We start from the raw sequence: 22,479 nt of genomic DNA, 5'->3' as shown, positions 1-22,479 counted from the left end.
TTGCGTCCTTGACACATACCAACCTCTCCACGAAATTTCGTCCTTGTTACATACCAACCTCTCCACGAAATTTCGTCCTTGTTACATACCAAACTCTCCACAAAATTTCGTCCTTGTTACAAACCAAACTCTCCACGAAATTTCGTCCTTGTTACATACCAAACTCTCCACGAAATTTCGTCCTTGTTACATACCAAACCTCTCCACGAAATTTCGTCCTTGTTACATACCAACCTCTCCACGAAATTTCGTCCTTGTTACATACCAACCTCTCCACGAAATTTCGTCCTTGTTACATACCAAACTCTCCACAAAATTTCGTCCTTGTTACATACCAAACTCTCCACGAAATTTCGTCTTTGTTACATACCCAACCTCTCCACGAAATTTCGTCTTTGTTACATACCCAACCTCCACGAAATTTCGTCTTTGTTACATACCCAACCTCCACGAATTTCCGTCCTTGTTACATACCCAACTTCTCCACGAAATTTCGTCCTTGATACATACCAACCTCTCCACAAAATTTCGTCTTTGTTACATACCCAACTTCTCCACGAAATTTCGTCTTTGTTACATACCCAACCTCCACGAAATTTCGTCTTTGTTACATACCCAACCTCCACGAAATTTTGTCCTTGTTACATACCCAACCTCTCCACGAAATTCCGTCCTTGTTACATACCCAACTTCTCCACGAAATTTCGTCTTTGTTACATACCCAACTTCTCCACGAAATTTCGTCTTTGTTACATACCCAACCTCTCCACGAAATTTCGTCTTTGTTACATACCCAACCTCCACGAAATTTCGTCCTTGTTACATACCAAACTCTCCACGAAATTTGGTCCTTGTTACATACCGAACATCTCCACAAAATTTAGTCCTCGTTACATACCCAACCTCTCCACAAAATTTGGTCCTTGTTACATAACGAACCTCTCCACGAAATTTCGTCCTTGAACATACCAACCTCTCCACGAAATTTCGTCCTTGTTACATACCAACCTCCACGAAATTTCGTCCTTGTTACATATCAAACTCCACAAAATTTCGTCCTTGTTACATACCAAACTCTCCACGAAATTTCGTCCTTGTTACATACCAAACCTCTCCAGGAATTGCGTCCTTGACACATACCAACCTCTCCACGAAATTTCGTCCTTGTTACATACCAACCTCTCCACGAAATTTCGTCCTTGTTACATACCAAACTCTCCACAAAATTTCGTCCTTGTTACAAACCAAACTCTCCACGAAATTTCGTCCTTGTTACATACCAAACTCTCCACGAAATTTCGTCCTTGTTACATACCAAACCTCTCCACGAAATTTCGTCCTTGTTACATACCAACCTCTCCACGAAATTTCGTCCTTGTTACATACCAACCTCTCCACGAAATTTCGTCCTTGTTACATACCAAACTCTCCACAAAATTTCGTCCTTGTTACATACCAAACTCTCCACGAAATTTCGTCTTTGTTACATACCCAACCTCTCCACGAAATTTCGTCTTTGTTACATACCCAACCTCCACGAAATTTCGTCTTTGTTACATACCCAACCTCCACGAATTTCCGTCCTTGTTACATACCCAACTTCTCCACGAAATTTCGTCCTTGATACATACCAACCTCTCCACAAAATTTCGTCTTTGTTACATACCCAACTTCTCCACGAAATTTCGTCTTTGTTACATACCCAACCTCCACGAAATTTCGTCTTTGTTACATACCCAACCTCCACGAAATTTTGTCCTTGTTACATACCCAACCTCTCCACGAAATTCCGTCCTTGTTACATACCCAACTTCTCCACGAAATTTCGTCTTTGTTACATACCCAACTTCTCCACGAAATTTCGTCTTTGTTACATACCCAACCTCTCCACGAAATTTCGTCTTTGTTACATACCCAACCTCCACGAAATTTCGTCCTTGTTACATACCCAACTTCTCCACGAAATTTCGTCTTTGTTACATACCCAACCTCTCCACGAAATGTCGTCTTTGTTACATACCCAACCTCCACGAAATGTCGTCTTTGTTACATACCCAACCTCCACAAAATTTCGTCCTTGTTACATACCCAACTTCTCCACGAAATTTCGTCTTTGTTACATACGCAACCTCTCCACGAAATGTCGTCTTTGTTACATACCCAACCTCCACGAAATGTCGTCTTTGTTACATACCCAACCTCCACGAAATGTCGTCTTTGTTACATACCCAACCTCCACGAAATGTCGTCTTTGTTACATACCCAACCTCCACGAAATTTCGTCCTTGTTACATACCCAACTTCTCCACGAAATTTCGTCTTTGTTACATACCCAACCTCTCCACGAAATGTCGTCTTTGTTACATACCCAACCTCCACGAAATGTCGTCTTTGTTACATACCCAACCTCCACGAAATGTCGTCTTTGTTACATACCCAACCTCCACGAAATTTCGTCTTTGTTACATACCCAACCTCTCCACGAAATTTCGTCTTTGTTACATACCCAACCTCCACGAAATTTCGTCCTTGTTACATACCCAACTTCTCCACGAAATTTCGTCTTTGTTACATACGCAACCTCTCCACGAAATGTCGTCTTTGTTACATACCCAACCTCCACGAAATGTCGTCTTTGTTACATACCCAACCTCCACGAAATGTCGTCTTTGTTACATACCCAACCTCCACGAAATTTCGTCTTTGTTACATACCCAACTTCTCCACGAAATGTCGTCTTTGTTACATACCCAACCTCTCCACGAAATTTCGTCCGACATTTTTGATACATCCTGTTCGCAGAAAAAAACACACAAAAAACAGACAGACAAACAGACAATTAACAGACAATTAACAGACAAACAGACAGGGATGAAGACATAACCTCCGTTCACCTTCGCTGGTGTAGGTAACAATGGACACGGAAACGTTCCCTCCGAAGGATTAAGTGATTCCACCTCCTTATTCACAGCATAAGCACGCCGGTTACAGCACATGTGGACTTGAACCTGTGACTGACAGCACAAGCTGAGAAGTTGTTTTAACTCGACTGTTATTTCCTTGGAAATTGGGAACTCATAAACACAGAATCGGAGTGCAACAAAACTTGAATTTGATGAAGCAAAGGACTCTGTCACAATTCACAAAACAATATATATAATCATTCTAGAAAAGACGGTACAATTACTTTGAAGGTAGTAAGTAGGTATCGGGTTACAGTTTCCCAGTTCTAATAATATCATTCCCTTGCCATGTGCATTGTCAAGTGAAGTATTTCCCCTCCATCCCACAAGTTCCATTTCTCGACGGCATGAAATCTCTGGTCTGCTTTTCATGGGTGCGAATATACATGTGCATTCTCTCGGCTCAATCCAGGAATAGATGAATGGAGAAACCAGAGCAGATATTCCTCGCATTCTCGGAACGATTGCACGGTGTTGTGAGTGGGATGGAGATAGAAAGTATTGGGAGGGAGAGGTAAAGTAAGGGAGTACAGGAGTGTGAGGTCAAAGGAACGAGGGAAGCTGGTGACATCAGGCATGAAAAAGATATAATCGATACAGAATGAACAAGGGTAGACAAGCTAAGGAACATGAGAGTGTAAAATACAGCTGTGTTGGTGATCAACTTAATGTTCAATCTAAATCCTTTTATGCGATGGATATTATTTGCTGAATGAATGTTTCACATTTCTGAGCCAAAACAAACTTTTATGGCAATCACATGTCCGCCTACACTTCCCCGAACGCTTGGACCAAACTTTTTATAGTGTTATATGGAGATTTATTTTTAAACTTTTTATTTATAAAGATCTCTTCTTTGAAGTGTATACACATTTCAAGAGTTTTGCAGCCACACAAGGTTTTAGAGCCATGTCTTTGTTAAACGCGAATGGCATTCGGTAGAGAGCATACCTGCGAATGGTTTGTCCGAATCTGTCCGTATGTTTTTGAGATATCATCCTATAAATATTTGTTGGCGCCATCTCTCAATGGTGAAGAATGTCTTTAAAAATAAAACATTCTCGTATCTGGATCCGGATTCCAATGTTCACCGAAATCGAATCAATTGGTCCTTGTCACGCACCCAACATGTCCACCAAGTTTTGTCCCAAATCCGTCCAGAACTTTTTTGAAATATCATTCTACATATTGCTTTTTGCCCCTTCTCTCAATGATGAAGAACGACTTTAAAAATATATATAAAATTATCGTGTCCAGATCCGGATCTTCACCAAAATCGAATCAATTCGTCCTTGTCACACACCCAACATGTCTACCAAGTTTTGTCCCAAATCCGTCCAGAACTTTTTTGAAATATCATTCTACATATCGCTTTTGGCCCCTTCTCTCAATGATGAAGAACGACTTTAAAAATATATATAAAATTATCGTGTCCAGATCCGGATCTTCACCAAAATCGAATCAATTCGTCCTTGTCACACACCCAACATGTCTACCAAGTTTTGTCCCAAATCCGTCCAGAACTTTTTTGAAATATCATTCTACATATCGCTTTTGGCCCCTTCTCTCAATGAAGATGAACGATTAAAAAAAAAAGAAAAAAAACTGTAATATTCATATCCAGAGCTTCACCAAAATCGAATCAATTCATCCTTGTCACCCATCCAACATGTCTGCCAGGTTTTGTCCAAATCCATCCATAACGTTTTGAGATATTATGCTATAAATATTTGTTGGCACCATCTCTCAATGGTGAAAAATGTATTTGAAAATATAAAATTCTCGTATCTGGATTCGAATTCCGATGTGCACCAAAATCTAATCAATTCTTCCTTGTCACACACCCAACATGTCTACCAAGTTTCATCCACATCCATCACAACTTTTTGAAATATCATTATATATATCGGTTTTGGCCCCATCTCTCAATGATGAAGAACGATTTAAATTTTTTTTTTAAGTATAGTATGCAGATCCGGATTTTCGACAATATCGAATCAATTCATCCTTGTCACACACCCAACATGCTTACCAAGTTTCGTTCAAATTCGTCAATAACCATTTGAGATATCGTGCTATAAATATTGTCATGTGACTACCATTGATAAACACCTTAGGGTAGCACGGATGACCAAACGAGCTGTTACCCCGAGGCATTCAATCAAATGGCAGATAATATGGGTGGGGGACCAAGAGGGAGAGAGGAAACCGGAGTCTTACCTGAACGGCTTCCACTCGACGTCTCCACACCTGAAAAAAATAACTCAAACGAAAACGGATTTAAAATGTACAAAAATAACAGGTTTATTTAAATAAATGCTGGTACAAAGAAAATGCATGATAAACTAAATTCCTAAATTGGGTTGTCCATACAAACATATCCAAAGACAGACAAAAGGAAAAAATAACTGAAATTAAATAGGCGTCTGTGTGTACTTAACTCAACTTGGCCGGGGTGTCTCGTCAGGGGTCGTCAAAATCGGCTCAGTGCTTTGGCGGGAACCACTCATCCGTTGGCGGGTACCCAGGCCTTGCTGTGTGTCACACTGCAGCGAGCCAGCAGTGCTCGTCCACCCATCGCTCTTGCTTAGAAAGCCGTGGCTCTTCCTCCTCATGACCACCAGCAAGATCTCCAAACACGGCTGTTCAAAATCGCTCCCTTGAGCCCGAGAGAAAAATGCCACCGCTCGTACGAGGTCTAGGCGAGAAAAAGCACAAGAAGGAATTAGGTCAGAGCGAGGAGCCAAGGAGAAGAGAACAAAATGTCCACCAGCACGTTCTTTTATCACCTAGGCTCTGATGTCATCCGGGGTGCTTCACCAATCAGCGAGTCACTCCCTACCAGTCCTTCCCTGTTCCTATCAGCAAGTCCCATCTTACGAGCAAGCTTTGTGCCAATCAAAACTCCCACCAATCAGTGCCCTTCTGGGCATGGCCCTCGGCCCGCCCGTTTACAAAGTCAATGTCATCAGCTGCAGCGCTCAATGTCCTGGCCTGCGGTAGGTTTTTAATTATGGTGTTTAAATGTGTGATTCTGGCTAATGTCTATGGTGTGGTGCCAAAAGGGACATAGGAAATAAATTACAGAGATAACGACATACAAGGGATAAATTACCCAAAATCCCTGAGCTAATTAACATAACCCACTCCTCGTAATGGGGATGAAGATACACCTTACACGACATCCGGGCTAAACAAATCCCTACTTACTAGCCGAAACCTGTGGAACATCCACGGAAGGGAGGATGTGGTGTATGGATAGAGTGTACCATTATGGATGGCATAGGGGATTTGCTTGTCCGAGTAAGAGTTAGGAAGAAAGATGAGAATGAAGAGTGCATATATGAACAACGATCGCCGACACAGGCACAAATGCATGCTCTGGATTGTCCACTCAGTGGACGGCTTGCTTTCGCCTTCGCCTGTCCAATCAGCGGACGGCTTGCTTCGCCTTCGCCCAGCAGATGCCAATACGATGGCGTCGTAAGATGGCGTCGTATCGGCAGTTAATCGGATGCTTTTGGGCCCCAACGTCGGCTAATTCAGATTTTTCGAGTATGGCTGTACGTGATAAACAAAGAGCGCGGTTCGTAGATGGTAAATCCATTAGTGCCGTGAGCATCGGATCACTGGGTGCGGCGTAAAAGGGATAACAATGTCGAGTCCTTACGCTATTATTATATAGATTACATGGTGGTTCTTCTTCTTCACGACAATTGGAGCATGCTAATCTATACACTCTACCTGGTTCTAAGGTATCGCTACCCACACAAACGTAACTATTTTTTTAACCCTATCTCTCAATGATGAAGAGCGACTATAAAAAATTTAATAATTATAGTATCCAGATCCAGATCTTCATCAAAATCAAGTGAATTCGTCCTTGTCACACACCCAACATATCTAACTCTAACCAGGTTTCGTTCAAATCCATCCACAACTTTTTGAAATATCATTCTATATATCGTTTTTTGCCCAATCTCTCAATGGCGAAGAATCACTTAAATTTTTTTTTTAATCTTCTATCCGGATACGCATTCAGATCTTCACTAAAATTGAATCGATTTTTCCTTATCATACACCCAACCTGAACACCAAATTCCGTCCGAATCCTTCCATGACGTTTTGAGATATCCTGCTAACAGACAGACAAATAGGGGTGAAAACATTACCTCTGTCCACCTTTGGTGGCGGAAGTCATAACTTATATTTTCACTAAGGAAACAAAGTTAGGTGCACTTCAAACCACAAACTTCCTCATTTCTCAAAAACGTATTACAAGTTTATTTTAAAGATCAGATTAAAGATCACATTTGAAAATCCCAACTTCCTTTTTAAACTGGAGTTTCAGTTTGTCTGATTGATGACATCATGTGCTCCAAACATTCTTTAGATTAGAGTTGACAGGAGAGATCATAAGTAGGGAGTGCATCTCATCTTTGAAGTGTTTGCTCTCGGTTAGATTCCCCATTCGACTACAAACTACCACTCAGGTATTCTCCAGGTGGGGCAGTTCATCAATGAATGTGTCATCCCTTGGATTTGCATCAAGGTATCCCATCTGCTAGTATTGGTTGATAGTACATGTTGAAGAACCCATGGTGTCTTTTTACAATGAGTTGGATAGTTATCATCGATACCTTGGATTCCACAGGTGTTAATATACAGGGAGCACTGCGGCAAATTGATTTAACCAGCATCCAGTTGCTGTTCACGAGTGAATAAAAACTAACGACTTTACTCAACCTTAAATTTTCGCCTTCACTCGTGTTTTTCCCCATAGTATTACTTTTGTTATTATTAATTAATGTCCAATCATTATTATTGGGTTTTAAATCCTTCTCCTGTGGGTTGGTGCGATATTCAATTAGTCTTAAGCCATTAGTTGCTGCACCCTAAGCCATGCCCCCAGACTGAAAAACTAGCCATACTACAAAGGTCATTTCGACCTGCTTTGAAAGTCGAGCCCGTTTTCCAGATAAAGCTGTTTCGGCAGAGCGTCCATTGTGCAAATGCATTTTCACACTTCCACTATTCTTCCTCTGAAACATTACATCTTCATGCAAACATCTTCATACTTCTGAATTGCAGCATCCATTTTTTTCATTCATTTCATATGCAGCCTGTGGCTACTGGTGCATACCACTACGGGCGTGGTTGTGACAGTGTGACACAGATGCGGTTCCCCTTGTAGGTTATCGCACAAATTTGGAATTTGGCTAGAATGCCGGCAATATTTGCAAAGGACAACGTGGGATCTTTTTGCGAAGGACCTGGATGACAGTTTATAGCTTGGTCGAGATGCAAACCTAGGCAAGGCGGTTCAGTGGCCATCCTCCCAGCTCACCATCGATTGGTGGTTAAAACTGTGTCAGTGGTGTGCTAGTCTTTTGCAAAAGGTGTCTCCTTCAGATTATTTTTATTTTATTTTATGTATACAACATCGAGGCTCGTGCTAGAGCTAACATTAATCACAAAAATACAAACTGACACATAAAACATAAGATAAAGGGAGCGGGAGACAAGATGGGAAGAGAGAGGGAAGCACACAAGTACAACATTTGAGAGCAGGGACATCGGGAGATCTTTGGGAGGGAGAGGGCTTGGGGGAGGAGACACGGGAAGGGGGGGGGGGGGGGGGCGAGGAATAAAACACAAGGACACTGGTAGGACTTCCAGAAAAGAAGTCTGAATTTCAAAAAAGTGGATCTGGGGTGAATTAACGGGGGTATAAAAGATCAAGGTTTTGGATGGGGGAAGATAAGAGATGGTGGTTAACAGCTGTTTTAAAGACCTGGAGGGAGGAGTGGGATTGAAGAGAGTGAGGGAGTTTGTTCCAGAGGTGGGAGAAAAGCGGAATAAAAGAGTGAAGGTGAATAGAGAGTCTTGATTTCGGCAGTTTAACCATAAGAGGGTTGCAGGAAGATCTTGTACGTCCTGTAGGAATATTTGGGGAACAGAGCACAGACAGAGCTGGGGGAGCAAGGCCGGATAGGAGTCGGTAGAAGACAGAAAGACCACCAACCTGCTTGCGGTGAGAGAGAGAAAGGCCCTCACAATCAGTTTCATCGTGGAAGATTCCAATGATTCTGAAAGCTTTGGTTTCAACAGCGTGAAGCCGAGGTAGGTGTGAGGCAGGAGCACCAGCCCAGAGGGGAGACTTGTAATTTTGCTTAAAATTTTGAAAATAATTCTTCTCTCTGCGGTCGAAACATAATTGTCCTTACTTGCTTATGATGCGGCATATACTTAAATGACGCATGGTGCATGAGCAAGACTCTCATGTTCCTTTTTTCAACTGTAAGGTGCGAAAAGTTACTGTCTGGGTCTATAAGTCTGTGGTGTTAAAATAATGTTGTGAATACACTTTGTGAAGTAGTACTTTGACAAGTTACCTTGAAATGACTCCTTTAGACTACTTTTGTACTGAAATGCTAGGCCACAGATTTTCTAACCACTGTCAGTTATATGATTTAGAACACATTCTTATGTGAGTGTAATAGTCGTCTCTGGTTAGCAGGATAGCTTAGAAATATGCACACTCCCCTTTAAGCTGTCTCGCTTGGGTTCAAATCTCGACCAAACCTTAAATTGTCAACCTGGTATTTCGCACACACAAGATGAGGCATCAACATGTATTCGCCATCCCCAGGAAGATGTTAAACCAGATGACCCGTCTAACAGCACTAGATGTTTATGGATCTTAAATATCCCGTAGTCTCCCATTAAGAATAGGCGAGTCGGTGCCGGTGTCACGAAACAGATCCGCCCCCGAAACAGATCCGCCCCCGAAACAGATCCGCCCCCGGCGATTCTGTACCGGTACAGATTCGCCCCCCTCGAAATAGATTCGCCCCCCTGCCACGAAATAGACTCTCCCCCGTGACAAACTCGCCCCCTCATAATATATATGTACATGTTTCAGCAGATATTCAAACTTGGGAAAAAGTGTAACAATTGTATAGCTCTCGGTGATTGTGGAAGAGTTCTTTTACAATTAATCTACAACTAGAGCAACTGAATATTGGTGTAAACCAATAAAAATAAAACCATAATAACCATAAAAATAAATAAAAATAACCAAAAATAACATAAAATAACATAAAATAACATAAAATAACCAAAAATAACCATAAAATAACCATAAATAGCCATAAAAACAACCATAAAAATAACCATAAAATAACCAAAAATAACCATAAATAGTCATAAAATAACCATTAAAATAACCATAAAATAACCATAAAACCATAAAAACCATAAAACCATAACCAAAATAAAAAATAAACCAATAAATATCTATCAATAAAATTACTATATCAAGTGTTCAAGTATGTCTTAAAAAGATTGCGAAAATGTGTAAGTCCGCACTCAATCAATTCCCCAAACAATATATTAGTAGTAATATTAGTGGTACTTTTATCACGTCCCCTCTTGTAAACCAATATTTCCATATGTATATTTATATATCCGCAAACGAGAATGGGGGGGGCGATTCTATTCTGATGGGGGCAAGAAACGTATCCGCCGGGGGGGCGAGTTTATACCGGTACATATTCGCCGGGGGGAGAGTTTATACGGGGGCGGATTTATTTCGCGACACCAGCACCCCATTCGATTTCCAAATTCCTGCCCAGACTGACTACTAGGAAGGTAACGGAAAACCACCAAACACAACTCAATCACTCATCATGACCTTTGCCAAGAGACTGCATTGGCAGCATCATGAAGACAAACATCTCAGGTGGTTTTGGGCTAGTGAATGAATTTCCTTGCCTAAAATAAAAATTCGATTCATACTAGTGTGGCTCTTTTCCATCTCGTTCGGCCTGCTAAAGTCGATTCATACTAGTGTGGCTCTTTTCCATCTTGTTCGGCCTGCTATTTTAATTGTTTTTTTCTCTCCAAAAGTTTTTTTCCCACCATTTTTCATTTTACACTGAACATTCAGATCACTCTAGATCACTTCTCACATGCCCTAGATGCATCTGATTATTTTTCAATATAGAAGAGCTGCAAAACAGTCATTTTGGCAACTTTAATTTGCATTATGATATTCAAGTTTGTTCTTGTCTACACTTAGTCCACTAGTACACGAGTACAAATAGGGATTTTTTTCTTACGAACTGTTTTTTGTACAGTGGCTGTAACCGACGTGCTGAACTCAGAAGCTGATCCAAAACATCTTCTCTTTGAATGAGGTTTTGTTTACAGTGAAAGAGGAGTCGGGCCTACTTTAAACTAGCATGCCAGGTTCGAGTTTGTATATGTAAACTGATTTATGCATTCAGCACTTGCAAGGAGACCAAAAGTCTACATTTTCATTTTGTTTTTGAGCCGACCTTTGTTTTGGGATCAACATCAAACAGGAGCCATGCAAGAGACAAAACAAACGAACCCGCTCTACCATATACAACTTGGCTCGCTGTGTCTGATGATTTGAAACAACAATAACATGGCATTGCATGTTCAGTTATATGTGAGTATGTGTATGCTTTAAACACTCCATAACGAACCTACCAGTTTGAACCAGTAAAAACTACCAGTAAAAACTTCAGTAAAAACTTCAAAACGAGTCTTCATTTTTAAATTCATCATTATTATGAAGTTGTATTTGAGTTTGCTTTGGAATGCAAGCTGTGTCTATAATTTGATACCCACAGCATTACAATGTTTATTTTGTTGTGGAATGAGTAACAGTATTTTTTGAATGAATGGTCCTCTTAGATGCTGCTATATATTACTGTGCATGGATTGGGTCGCGGACACGGAACACTAATGATGGAATTTGTTTATTGCAGGAAGAGGATTATGAACCATTAATATACCAAAAGATCAAAAATACAAGTAAGTCATCTCAATCATAGCGGGCAACTTTATATATTTTGTTATGCAATATGTATTATGAAAGAGGAAATATAAAGTGTGAGAACGAAGCAAAGATAGGGGAATATATTCATGCGTACAAAGTCGTTGAAATGATTCATTTTCTTGTTTTATTTTCCATATGATTGCCCAATTTTTAAAGGCATGCCAAATGAATACTCCTACACACATTCAATTGCTTAACAAAGCTCTTGTGAAATGTATCCTTCTGTAATAAATATCGGAGAAGAATTAGACACTCATAACAACTTTTTTGAGTGGACTTCAGAGGCCACTTTGGTGGCCACTTTCATTGCTGGATTTCTGACATCTTCCACTTGCACAGTCAACATGTTGCAATCAATGCAACTCTTTCCTCCCCTGAAGTACTGAATAACTGAATAACTCCTGAATAACCCCTGAATAAACCTGGAAAACTGAAGAAAATGTACATGGTGCTTTCGTTCATATGAGGATGCAACACATTGAATGAGATAGATAAACCAACAAAGTATGTTGTTTGCTTTTGAACAATCCTTTCCTAGAAAACAGATTTTTCAGTTGTCATTGGCAGACTCATCTGGTACTTGTTCCACATCACTAATTAAACAATTGGCTAAGTAGCATTTTCTAAAATTAATTCAGTCGAGCATATAGTTTATTTTAGGGTCACTTACAGTGCCTTCAAAAAGTATTTACACGCATTGACTTTTTCACATTTTGTTGTTACATCCTGAATTTAAAATGGATTAAAAAAATTTACTCACAGAGGAGTGAGACTTTTTAAAAGTCTGTCTGCCTGTTTGGCAAATAAACAAAATTGAAAATCATTCCAAACAGGAAACTTACTGTTTTAAAGACATCATAAAAGACACAAAAAAGTATGAAGAACTAATCCTTTAGTTATGAACATGTTAGATAAGGTGGCGCAATAGCCACTGCGTCAACGGCGCTAAACTTCCGGAATTATTTTTTTATATGTGACCTTTAAAATCTTTATTTTATTTAAATATAACTATATACTTGAACACTGTAGTGCACAAATCACCTTCGTATCACTTCCAAAAAACCCCAGTTTTGCAGTAGTTCGACATGTTAAACAAGGTGATGTATAAGACTGCACAATGGTGGTAAAAATCCGGAATTTTTTTATACAACTTTTAAAATAGTTTTTTTATTTAATTTGAATAATATACCTCAACACAACATGCGTTAGGTGTTCTATGGATTCTCTAATTTGCTATGTTTCATAATAAAAATGCAAAGATTTCTCTCTCTCTCTCTCTCTCTCTCTCTCTCTCTTTCTCTTTCTCTTTCTCTATCTCTATCTCTATCTCTATCTCTATCTCTATCTCTCTCTCTCTCTGACTCTCTCTCTTTCCCTCTCGCTCTGTTTCTCTCTGTCACTCTCCCTCTCTCATTTTTTTGCTTCTTCCAGGTCACTTTGTAGTATTGACTTTGTAGGTTTCATGTAGGATTGATGAAAACTTTGTAACATACCAAAAAGTTGCCTGCAAAGCCTGTCTTTTAACACTGTCAAACTCTGCATGAAGACATCATCTTTTGACATTCACTTTTGTTGGCCAATATTTCAAAAATTTTAATAAAAGTAATTGGATTAAATCAAGTTTTCAAACAAAGAGATTTATTCAATAATCAGACTTTTTATGCCTCTGCCCCCGAAGGTGGTCAGAAGCATTATGTTTTCGGGTTGTCTGTCCGTCCGTCTGTACGGTCTAAACCTCGTTTTTTCTCAGCAACCACATGTCCAATTGAGACAAAACTTTCAGGGTAGGAGCCAGGCCATGGGACTCCTCCCCTATTCCTCTAACACAAACACACCAAAGCATTCATACACAGAGGAACAGCTGTGCTTTTGATGCAGTGCCCATGCAGTCGAGAGCAGGAATTCAATTTGTTCAAGGTGGCAATGATAACGTGCCTCCACTTCATGTATGACACTTTGGGATATTTGTCATCCGCACAAACCAGGGCTGGCAGACAGGTCCTCCTGTCTAACGTTCTTTTGAAGGATGTTGCACACATTGATGTTTTTAACATTCATCAATGTTGCATACATCGATAGGTGTTGAAAACCGGAATTTTATCCAACCTTGTTCAGAGTGATGAGGCAGTGCAAACCACTCGGGGTTCGCCTCGTTAATTTGGCCATTCGCAAAGGCACATCTTCAGCGTTTTGCGGCTAATTTGCATCCAGCTGGTTAACAGTCGTGATGAGGGGCGGGAACGTGACAATATATGTGTACATTTAAAAACGTGATTCCGAGATGAAAGTTTGGCTCGATATCTGTTGTTGGCTCAGCAACCTATCTAACATGTTGAATGTTTCTTTTTTTTCAGGCAATTCATGCATTGCTTCAGAGAATCAGAGTTCAGCAAGCGCTAAAGGTGATACACCAGAGGATTCAGGCCAAATTACCATGGTGAGATGGATGTGAAACACCACTAAAGCTGGTGCAAATTATTTAAGCAAACAGGAGTTAAATGCAACACTAAATTTCTGCAGTCCAAAGCAGCTTGCTTTTTGGGAGATAAGACATTTGTGCGGTGACTTGTTTTAATCTGCAAATGACTTCATTGACGATGCTGCTTTGATTCCGTGTTCCAAAATATTTAGGCGCCAGGAAAATAGCTTTAAAATCCACTGTACTGTTTGTTGAAGGAAACCACTACCCATTCCAATGTTACCTAATAGCTATTATGCTGTTACTCTCAACTGTTTCACACTTGATTACATTTTTAACACCTGCTTGAAAGCTTGAACTTTGGAGTCGGAGTTTTCCAATAGAGATGTTTCAAATTGATGTTTGTATGTACGACGCAGGTCTCTTCACTTGGACTCACTCACGCAGAGATGCAAAGAGACAATGATGATGTATTTGCAGCTGTGGTTGACCTGGTGAAAGCCATTTCTGTCCTTGTTCACACACCCCACGCCACACTTTCGGAAGAGTGCATAACAAGAGTGCAGGTACTGTTGTCACAGTCTTGGCTTTATTACGAAAGCTTTAGATTTGTTGCTCTTTTCTTAAGTTCAAGCTTTATGTGACAATCCGACAGGATTTTGCAGAGGTAGTGTACCTACCTGTGGGTTGTCGAGTCAGGGTTTGATTCCCAACCTGACTATTAGTACAGCTATATAAGCTATAAGGAACCACCTTTAGAGGCCATTTTTCCCCGCAAAGCGGGGGTTGGCTCTTTTTGGGGCACCGTGGTCCCCTTTTTAAAGCAATGTTTTATGTTTTGATACCCTTCCTGCCGCCAACCCTGTTAGTCGCCTCTTGCGACACACAGGGAATTACCTGTGAACTGGTACTCAATTTGCCGACCTCGGAAGGATGACAGGCTGAGTCAATCCCCCTGGCATTGATTCAGCGATCGAGGGATTCAAACCCAGGATCCTAGGATCCCAAGCCGGCACCCTAACCGCTAAGCCAACACCAGGCTTGGTACAGACATATGGTGAAAGTATTTTGCGCTTTCAAGTAAAAACATGAAACTTGGCAAGGTTGTAGCCACTAATGTCCTGATCAATATTTGATAAAGTCCCACGTGATTTTCTTCACATGTGAACCATGTCCAGATCACCTTTCAGATTTCAGGTTGGCGCATTCACTTCCATCATGGAAAGTGTGGGCAATCCTAATTCCTACTTGTGCTAGATTCCAAGGAAATTGTTGATGAACAGGTAGAAGCAATAATCAGGCAAATTGAAGATTTAGGAACACAAGAGTATAATATGATGGTAAAAGAGCATTTACTATAGAACCACACCAATTAGAGATGCAATCGAGCATAACAAGCTAGCTCTCTTCAGTAACCCTTGAAAGTAGGTGGACTCCAAAGAAAAACAAAGAATGGCTTCACTTGAAGCAGAACTGTTCACTTATTGCACACCCAGACCCTGATTTAAGTTTAACACCCACTGGGACATAGGAGTAGTAGAGGCTCCCACACCCCCCACCAACCTTGAAACACTGTGCAGAACTGCGTTACTGTGTATAGATCTATAAACATTTTGCTCTAACACTTTGTTTTCGGTGAAGAAGAATCAAACATAAAAATACTGAAGGTAAGAACAGCAGTATCAGGGTTTTGAGTGGGACGACAATGTGGTCTGTAGGCGAGTCGAGTTTATTTTTTGCACCCAGGCCTAGTTCTTAAGCACCATCGACAACACTAACAGGTAAAAAGGTTCGTTCCACTGGTGTCGTTGCTGTATCATCTTGCAGTAACGTAAACCCGAAATTTGATAATTTAGGTAATTTAATAAGCAATCTTTTTCACTTGCTTGCTTATCTTTTTGTTTCTTCTGCTTAGCTGCACCACTCTCCGTCTTCCGGAATGTTGTTGCTGCTTCCGGATGGAATGAGTGATTATACAGAGAGATGCCTGGGTTTTACCGGAGCGATTGGGGAAATCGATTTTTTTATGTATAGACAATAAGTAACTCATCATCATCATCATCATTATCATCATCCTCATAAGTTACGGAATCCAGCCTACTTTATAAAACAATTCTACATCGTTCGTTGTTGTGTGATTGAATGACTTGATGATGCAGACCCTCTCATAAAAGGGGGAGCACTGAAAGAGCAAACCATGGAAAACCAGAATGGAGGTGGTAGAAGACAGAGACCACCAACCTGTGTGCAATGGGAAAGTGATAGTCCCATAGACTCAGTCTCAGCTTGAGAGATTCCAATGATCTTAAAGGCCTTAGTTTCCACAGCATCAAGCCGAGCAAGGCGTGAGGTAGGGGAGCCAGCCCAGAGGGGAGAGCAGTACTCCATCAATCTGTGGATGAAGACCTTGTAGGTGGATAGGAGTTCATGTGTGTCAAGGAAGGTTATATGAAGGTTATTGACCGATTACATATTGTAAGTACCATAGAACCCTGACATTTGTGGATTCTCCATTCTCGGAACCCGCCTATTCGCGGTTTATAAAATGAGACCTGAGTTTACATTTGTGGCCCCTGTGCTCAGGCGATTCACTGTTTTTGTGGGCCTATACCACCCCCCACCACCATCCACCACAAACAATGTTCACACTACTCACCCTCCATCTACCTAAAAACCCCTGCACGGGTTTGTCTACACAGCGTGTCCTGGGTCTAACTCTTTCTTCTCATCCTGCGGCCTTGACACGCTGTGATTCGTCACGCTCGTGAACTTTTGCGCTCACTGTTTCAAGTCAATCACGGGGCCTAAGCGTGCAAGTAGTCCAAGACCAAAGGGAACTGCATGACGAAGCCGATGACACTGTACCATGTCCAGAATCCACATGCTCTCAAGGGCAAAAACAAACATACTCTGCCCGTATTTAGGAGGGCGAACAAAAAGGCGTGGGTAATAGCTGCCATATTCATGGATTGGTTCCATAACTGTTGTGTCCCTCAAGAGGAGAAGTACATGGCAGAAAATAACCTCTCCTTCAAGGTTCTCTTGCTGGTGGACAACACACCAGGCCATCCTGAGGAGTTGTAGGTGGCCCATCCCAATGTCGAGGTCATCTTCCTGCCGCCAAACACCACCTCCCCAATCCAACCACTCAACCAAGGGGTAATTGCTACCTTCAAGACATATTACACCCACCACACCTTCCGTCGTATCTTGGGGGCAATGGAGACTGACCCCAAATTTAGCGTCTGGAAATGTGGAAGGTCTTAAACAGAGCCCACTGCATCAGCGCCATCAAAGACTAACTGGATGAAGTCAAACTTTGGATTGTTGGATTGGAGTGGAGATTGAAGTGGAGGAGATTGGAGTCAGGATAATGGTTACAGGGCATTAAACCAGAAATATGAAAAGGAAACAACAATTGTAGACATTAAAGTTGATGTAAGTGTTTACCTTGATCTTTTAAATATTGGTTAAAAAGTAACTTGTGATTGGGTAATCATGGGTAACTTGTAATTTTTAATTCTGTGTTCCAGGACATCGGATTGGCTTTGCGCAAACTCCTCATTAATGTGGATGCATATCTTCCCTGTTTTCAGCGACATGTTGTTGGAGAGGTATGTATGTGTTACTCTTTATGATATAATAATAGTATTATCAAACAAATGCATCACATTGAGTTGTATTCACATTGGGCCACGAGTCACGAATGGGTTTTTTGCATTTTTTAGCATAATTTACTAGCAGGGATACCTGGTGTCACCTGGTATATTTTTGTGGGCGACAACAAGACTTCCCTTCACCCACTAAGGAATGGGGTCCCTACACACCCATGATAGAGTGATTAAAAGAAAAAGAAATCCCCAAAAATCCAAACTTTTTTCCAAAATTCTCAAAAATATATATTAATTTTTTTTCTTTTTTCCCCTAAAACACTCCAGGACTCTCACTAATGAACCTCTGAAAGTTTGACAAAAATTCGTTCAGCCATCTCTGAGAAAAATGATGACACAGACAAACAAGTGGCTGTCTTATAGTAGGCCGAAAGATGTTATTCAAGTACTTTGTCTCTCCATTAGCAGGTTTGCATCTTTCTTGACAGTTTCTGCTGGGTCTTGACAGCTCAGGCCTTTGCAACACCTTCGATCCCAAGGGAACGTTGTCGCATTGTTTCTGTACGGAAGGGGTTAATTCGCAGTCTGACACACTGTTAATTTTCTGTATTGCGTAGTAATGGCAGGCAGTGTCTCATGTTCTTTTATTCTTGTTGTTGTTCATATACCTTCTTGCGTTATAGCTTGTGGACTGAGTAGTTGATAAAGAATAAGGACTATATGGAATATTATTTGTTTTCAGCACATTCAAATGAAAAAATGAAAACTTTTTATATTTTTGGAATCCTCCCACATTTTATCATGTTTCATCGTGCCATATTTTATCACAGGACCAAAACGTTTTTGAAATGCTGATATCTTTTACCCTCCCACATACCTTCAAAGTCGAGACAATATAGAGGAAAGAAGCCAAGCGAGATGGAAGTAAAATATGATGATGATTATTTGTTTACGACATGACATGTGCCACTGATGTTATTGGTGACGTCACACATAACCGGGCTGGCCCCAGAAGCCACCAGAGCTAAACCGGGATCTGGATTTTCGTGATCAGTCCGAGATTGAGCATCACATTAGTCAATGGAGATGCAACCAGACCATGTCCTGAATGGCTCTAGCCTGCTAATAGAGATGAGGTGTAAATGCATCATTATAGTTTCTGAAATTTGTGTAATAATGAACTCTGGGTCATTGAACCGCAACACAAAATACTGTAACAAATTTGAATCTGGTAGTTTTAACAGAAGTCGACAATCTCAAATTTTGCTTTAGGAGGCTTGATATTAAATTTAATTAATCTGTATTCTGACTTTCCCAACCAGAATATGCTGTGCCTTTTAATCTTCACACAACCTGATCAATTGCAGTTTTTAAATCTCTCCTAAAAATTCATGTTTTTACCATTGCCTTAAAAAATTCTGACCTCTTACTTCCGGGTTGCCAGGATGTCCAAGAGATACGTACACTTGACGTTAAGCTATCTCGCCTGGATTCGAATTTCGGCCTAGTTATAAACTGTCTGTTGTTTTATTTTTGTTATAAACTGGTGTTTTACAGGCAGGGTAATTCATCAGTTTGTGGGCCATCCCTCGGATGAACGTTAAGAGGGCGTCCCATCTTCCGGCATTAGTTGATGGATGTTAAAGATCCCACGGTCCTTCGCAAAGAGTTAACGAGCTATCGCCGGCACCCTGAACAAATTTCAAATTCTTGCAAAAGTCTTGTGTTCCCACTGTCCCAAGTACTTAGGCAGTTAAGACCGAAAAATAGGGCGTACCGTTCATTTTTTCAGGAAAGCACCAAATTTGGCACAGATGTAGTATGGACCTATACAATTGTTTTCCTGCGGGGCGCCCAAAAATTCAGAACCCCTGGTGGCCGCCATATTGAATTTCAACATGACCGCCCTCTCCCTCTGTGACCTATTTCCCTCAATAACTTCTATACTATGAGCGATAACACCACAGTTCCAGTGTCTTACCCCATGTTTTCATGGTCGCTGAATCCAATGGGATCAATTGCATAAAGATTGGCATCCATCATCTTTAATTTCGAGATGGCCGCCATGGTGTTTCCATTTTCCTTGAATCTCTCATAGTATTTTAGGTAAAATTTCAATTCCAAGTGATACACATTGTTTTATTGGTCTCTGATAACAATGGAATGGTATTAATTAATCAAAGTTACACACAGTTGCAGTTTTAACTTAAAATATTGTGGGCACTTGAAAGGTGGAGGCTCTCGCACAGACGCGTAGTACTACAAGCACTGTCCATCGCAGTCACACAGTGATGTGCAGGGCAGATTTGCCCTGGAGCATTTACAGTTGCCTTTACAGGCCGACTTACAATGGCAGCTTGTAAGCTCTGAACATGCCTCCTGTATCAGTGGTATTGTGGTCCAAATTGGTGTCCAAGAAGTCCCTGTTTTCATCCAGCTCAAATCAGCTGGTGATGTAAGTTCTGGGTAGGGCACAAGTGCCTGACTCCATACGTGTCCAGCCTGAAAACATGCACGTTTTAGGTGTTGTTCGAAGGCGTCTGCTGTTGGGGGAATGTGATCAATTGTTCTTGCCTTCTTCGTGAACAAGTGTCGGCGCATGTCATTCACTGTCTTTATCTCGGTAGTCCGGTCATAGAGGATGGCAACATATCTTTCTATGCTCTGTAGTTCCATAGTAATAGCATCCACAGATGGCCTATAAGCAAGAGCATGAAAGGTCTGCGTGATGCTGGGGTATGCCTCCCAAGCCTTCCAGGCTGTCTTTTTCCCAATTTGGGCAAAAAATGACACTGTGTCGCAGCCAGTGAAGGCATGAAATAATGGCAAAGACTCGGACTTCCTGCGGCCAAGGCCGGTGGCAATTTTATGGATGGCAAGGTAGCGGTAGCATTTACCAGTGCGAATGGCAATCCAGAGTTCCTCCACACCGTGTGACTGGTAGGTAAAGTAGTGTGCTATTGCCAAGACCACAATATCAGAATCTACAGTTAGAATCAATACCCGTTTTCTCCCCTTTTTCACGGCATCCAGGACATGTAAAAGGACTTTTGTATCCGCTTCTTCTTGTGTACATGGGCTCAGGTTCTTGATGTCGGCATCTGGTTGCGATGTTAGCACGCTGTCACCAATAGTTGCATAGATCTCCTTTCCTTTCAAACCATCCACCACCATATGTGATAAGAATCTTAACAACTCCTTCTTGTTTTCATCATTCCGCAAGAAAGTTTTCCAGTTTTCTGGTGTCTTCGTTGCAGGTAGAATGCGATGGCGCGATCCGGACCCCCTCTCTTGACGTGTGGCAGATTTTAGGCTGTCTGGATGATAGGTGTCCCATACAATGTCTACACTGCTGGTGTCTCGCAGTTGACCTTCAAAGTATGGGATGAAAATGTTCTGGCCATATTCATAGAAGTTTTTTTGCTGAATTCATAGAATCTTGAAATTAAAGATGATGGATGCCAATCTTTATGCAATTGATCCCATTGGATTCAGAGACCATGAAAACATGGGGTAAGACACTGGAACTGTGGTGTTATCGCTCATAGTATAGAAGTTATTGAGGGAAATAGGTCACCGAGGGCGGTCATGTTGAAATTCAATATGGCGGCCACCAGGGGTTCTGAATTTTTGGGCGCCCCTCAGGAAAACAATTGTATAGGTCCATACTACATCTTTGCCAAATTTGGTGCTTTCCTGAAAAAATGAACGATGCTTCCTCTTAACTGCCTAACTACAAGGGAATGAAGTGAAAAAGGGTCAACCCCCATGGGGATTGATATGCCCTTTAGCTGGGCATGCAGATTACTAGTGGTAGTCGTAGTAGTAGTAGTAGTAGTGGTAGTGGTGGTCGTGGTGGTAGTAGTAGTAGTAGTAGTAGTAGTAGTAGTAGTAGTAGTAGTAGTCGTCGTCTTCCTTACTTGTAAAGTATTGTGACATTTTACTTCTAAATGAAAAGTGACATGCAATGTATTTATTTATTTATTTATCTTTTTTGCAGGTAGCGATGTCTCAAAAAGTTTTGACATCTGACCTGGCACAGATCATCATCAAAGCTAAGACTCTACACAAGCATCGATCGACGATTGTACAGCAACCATTTGTACAGCAGCTACTCTCTGCCGGTCATGCCTTAGCCCTTGATGCCAAGATCCTTCTGGACGTGGTCGACAAGGCTCGCAATAGAGTACCGACCATGAAGTGCTTTCCGAGCCAACAAACCAATCCACCTCTTTCCACAAGCTCATCTGGCACAAAGAGTTGATAAACTTTCTCTTTCCAACGAGATTAATTACCTGTTTGTCTAACTTGAGTGCATTAGCGATCGTAAATTGGCTGTATTGCCATTACTTTCTTTTTTAATAAACATAAATTATTAAACATCCTGAATTGTATTTCACAATTGAGCTGCACCCTCTTAAAAGGGAAACAAAAAGCTGAAATTTCAAGAACTTAGAATTAATGGATTTGATCACTATCAAAAAAATTCCGCTTTGTCCTTTAAATGAAATTGACATCATAGGAAGCTGTATATGCAACTTCCGTGAACTTGCAGTAACGTACAAGAGCATGGACACTTTTATCCATGACTGGAAGGGAAACAACAATTTTATA

The 22,479-nt window shown here is 41.0% G+C and overlaps 1 protein-coding gene across 1 annotated transcript in view; it reads left to right on the top strand.

The window, feature by feature from the left end:
- LOC137416231 (focal adhesion kinase 1-like) overlaps nucleotides 1–22,245 on the top strand; it is a 26,637-nt gene extending 4,392 nt beyond the window's left edge. Inside the window, exons 3-7 of the mRNA XM_068101759.2 lie at nucleotides 11,765–11,810; nucleotides 14,190–14,272; nucleotides 14,674–14,820; nucleotides 17,788–17,868; nucleotides 21,866–22,245. Of these exons, the coding sequence (XP_067957860.2) occupies nucleotides 11,765–11,810; nucleotides 14,190–14,272; nucleotides 14,674–14,820; nucleotides 17,788–17,868; nucleotides 21,866–22,129 (621 nt within the window). The 3' untranslated portion in view covers nucleotides 22,130–22,245. The remainder of the gene's footprint in view (nucleotides 1–11,764; nucleotides 11,811–14,189; nucleotides 14,273–14,673; nucleotides 14,821–17,787; nucleotides 17,869–21,865) is intronic.
- Nucleotides 22,246–22,479: the final 234 nt, after the last annotated feature.

This window comes from Myxine glutinosa, chromosome 3 (assembly GCF_964187855.1).
Source record: "Myxine glutinosa chromosome 3, kmMyxGlut1.1, whole genome shotgun sequence".
In the NCBI taxonomy this organism is placed as follows: Eukaryota; Metazoa; Chordata; class Myxini; order Myxiniformes; family Myxinidae; genus Myxine; species Myxine glutinosa.
The sequence above is the reverse complement of the archived record's forward strand: the minus strand, read 5'-3'. Positions and strand labels throughout refer to the sequence as shown.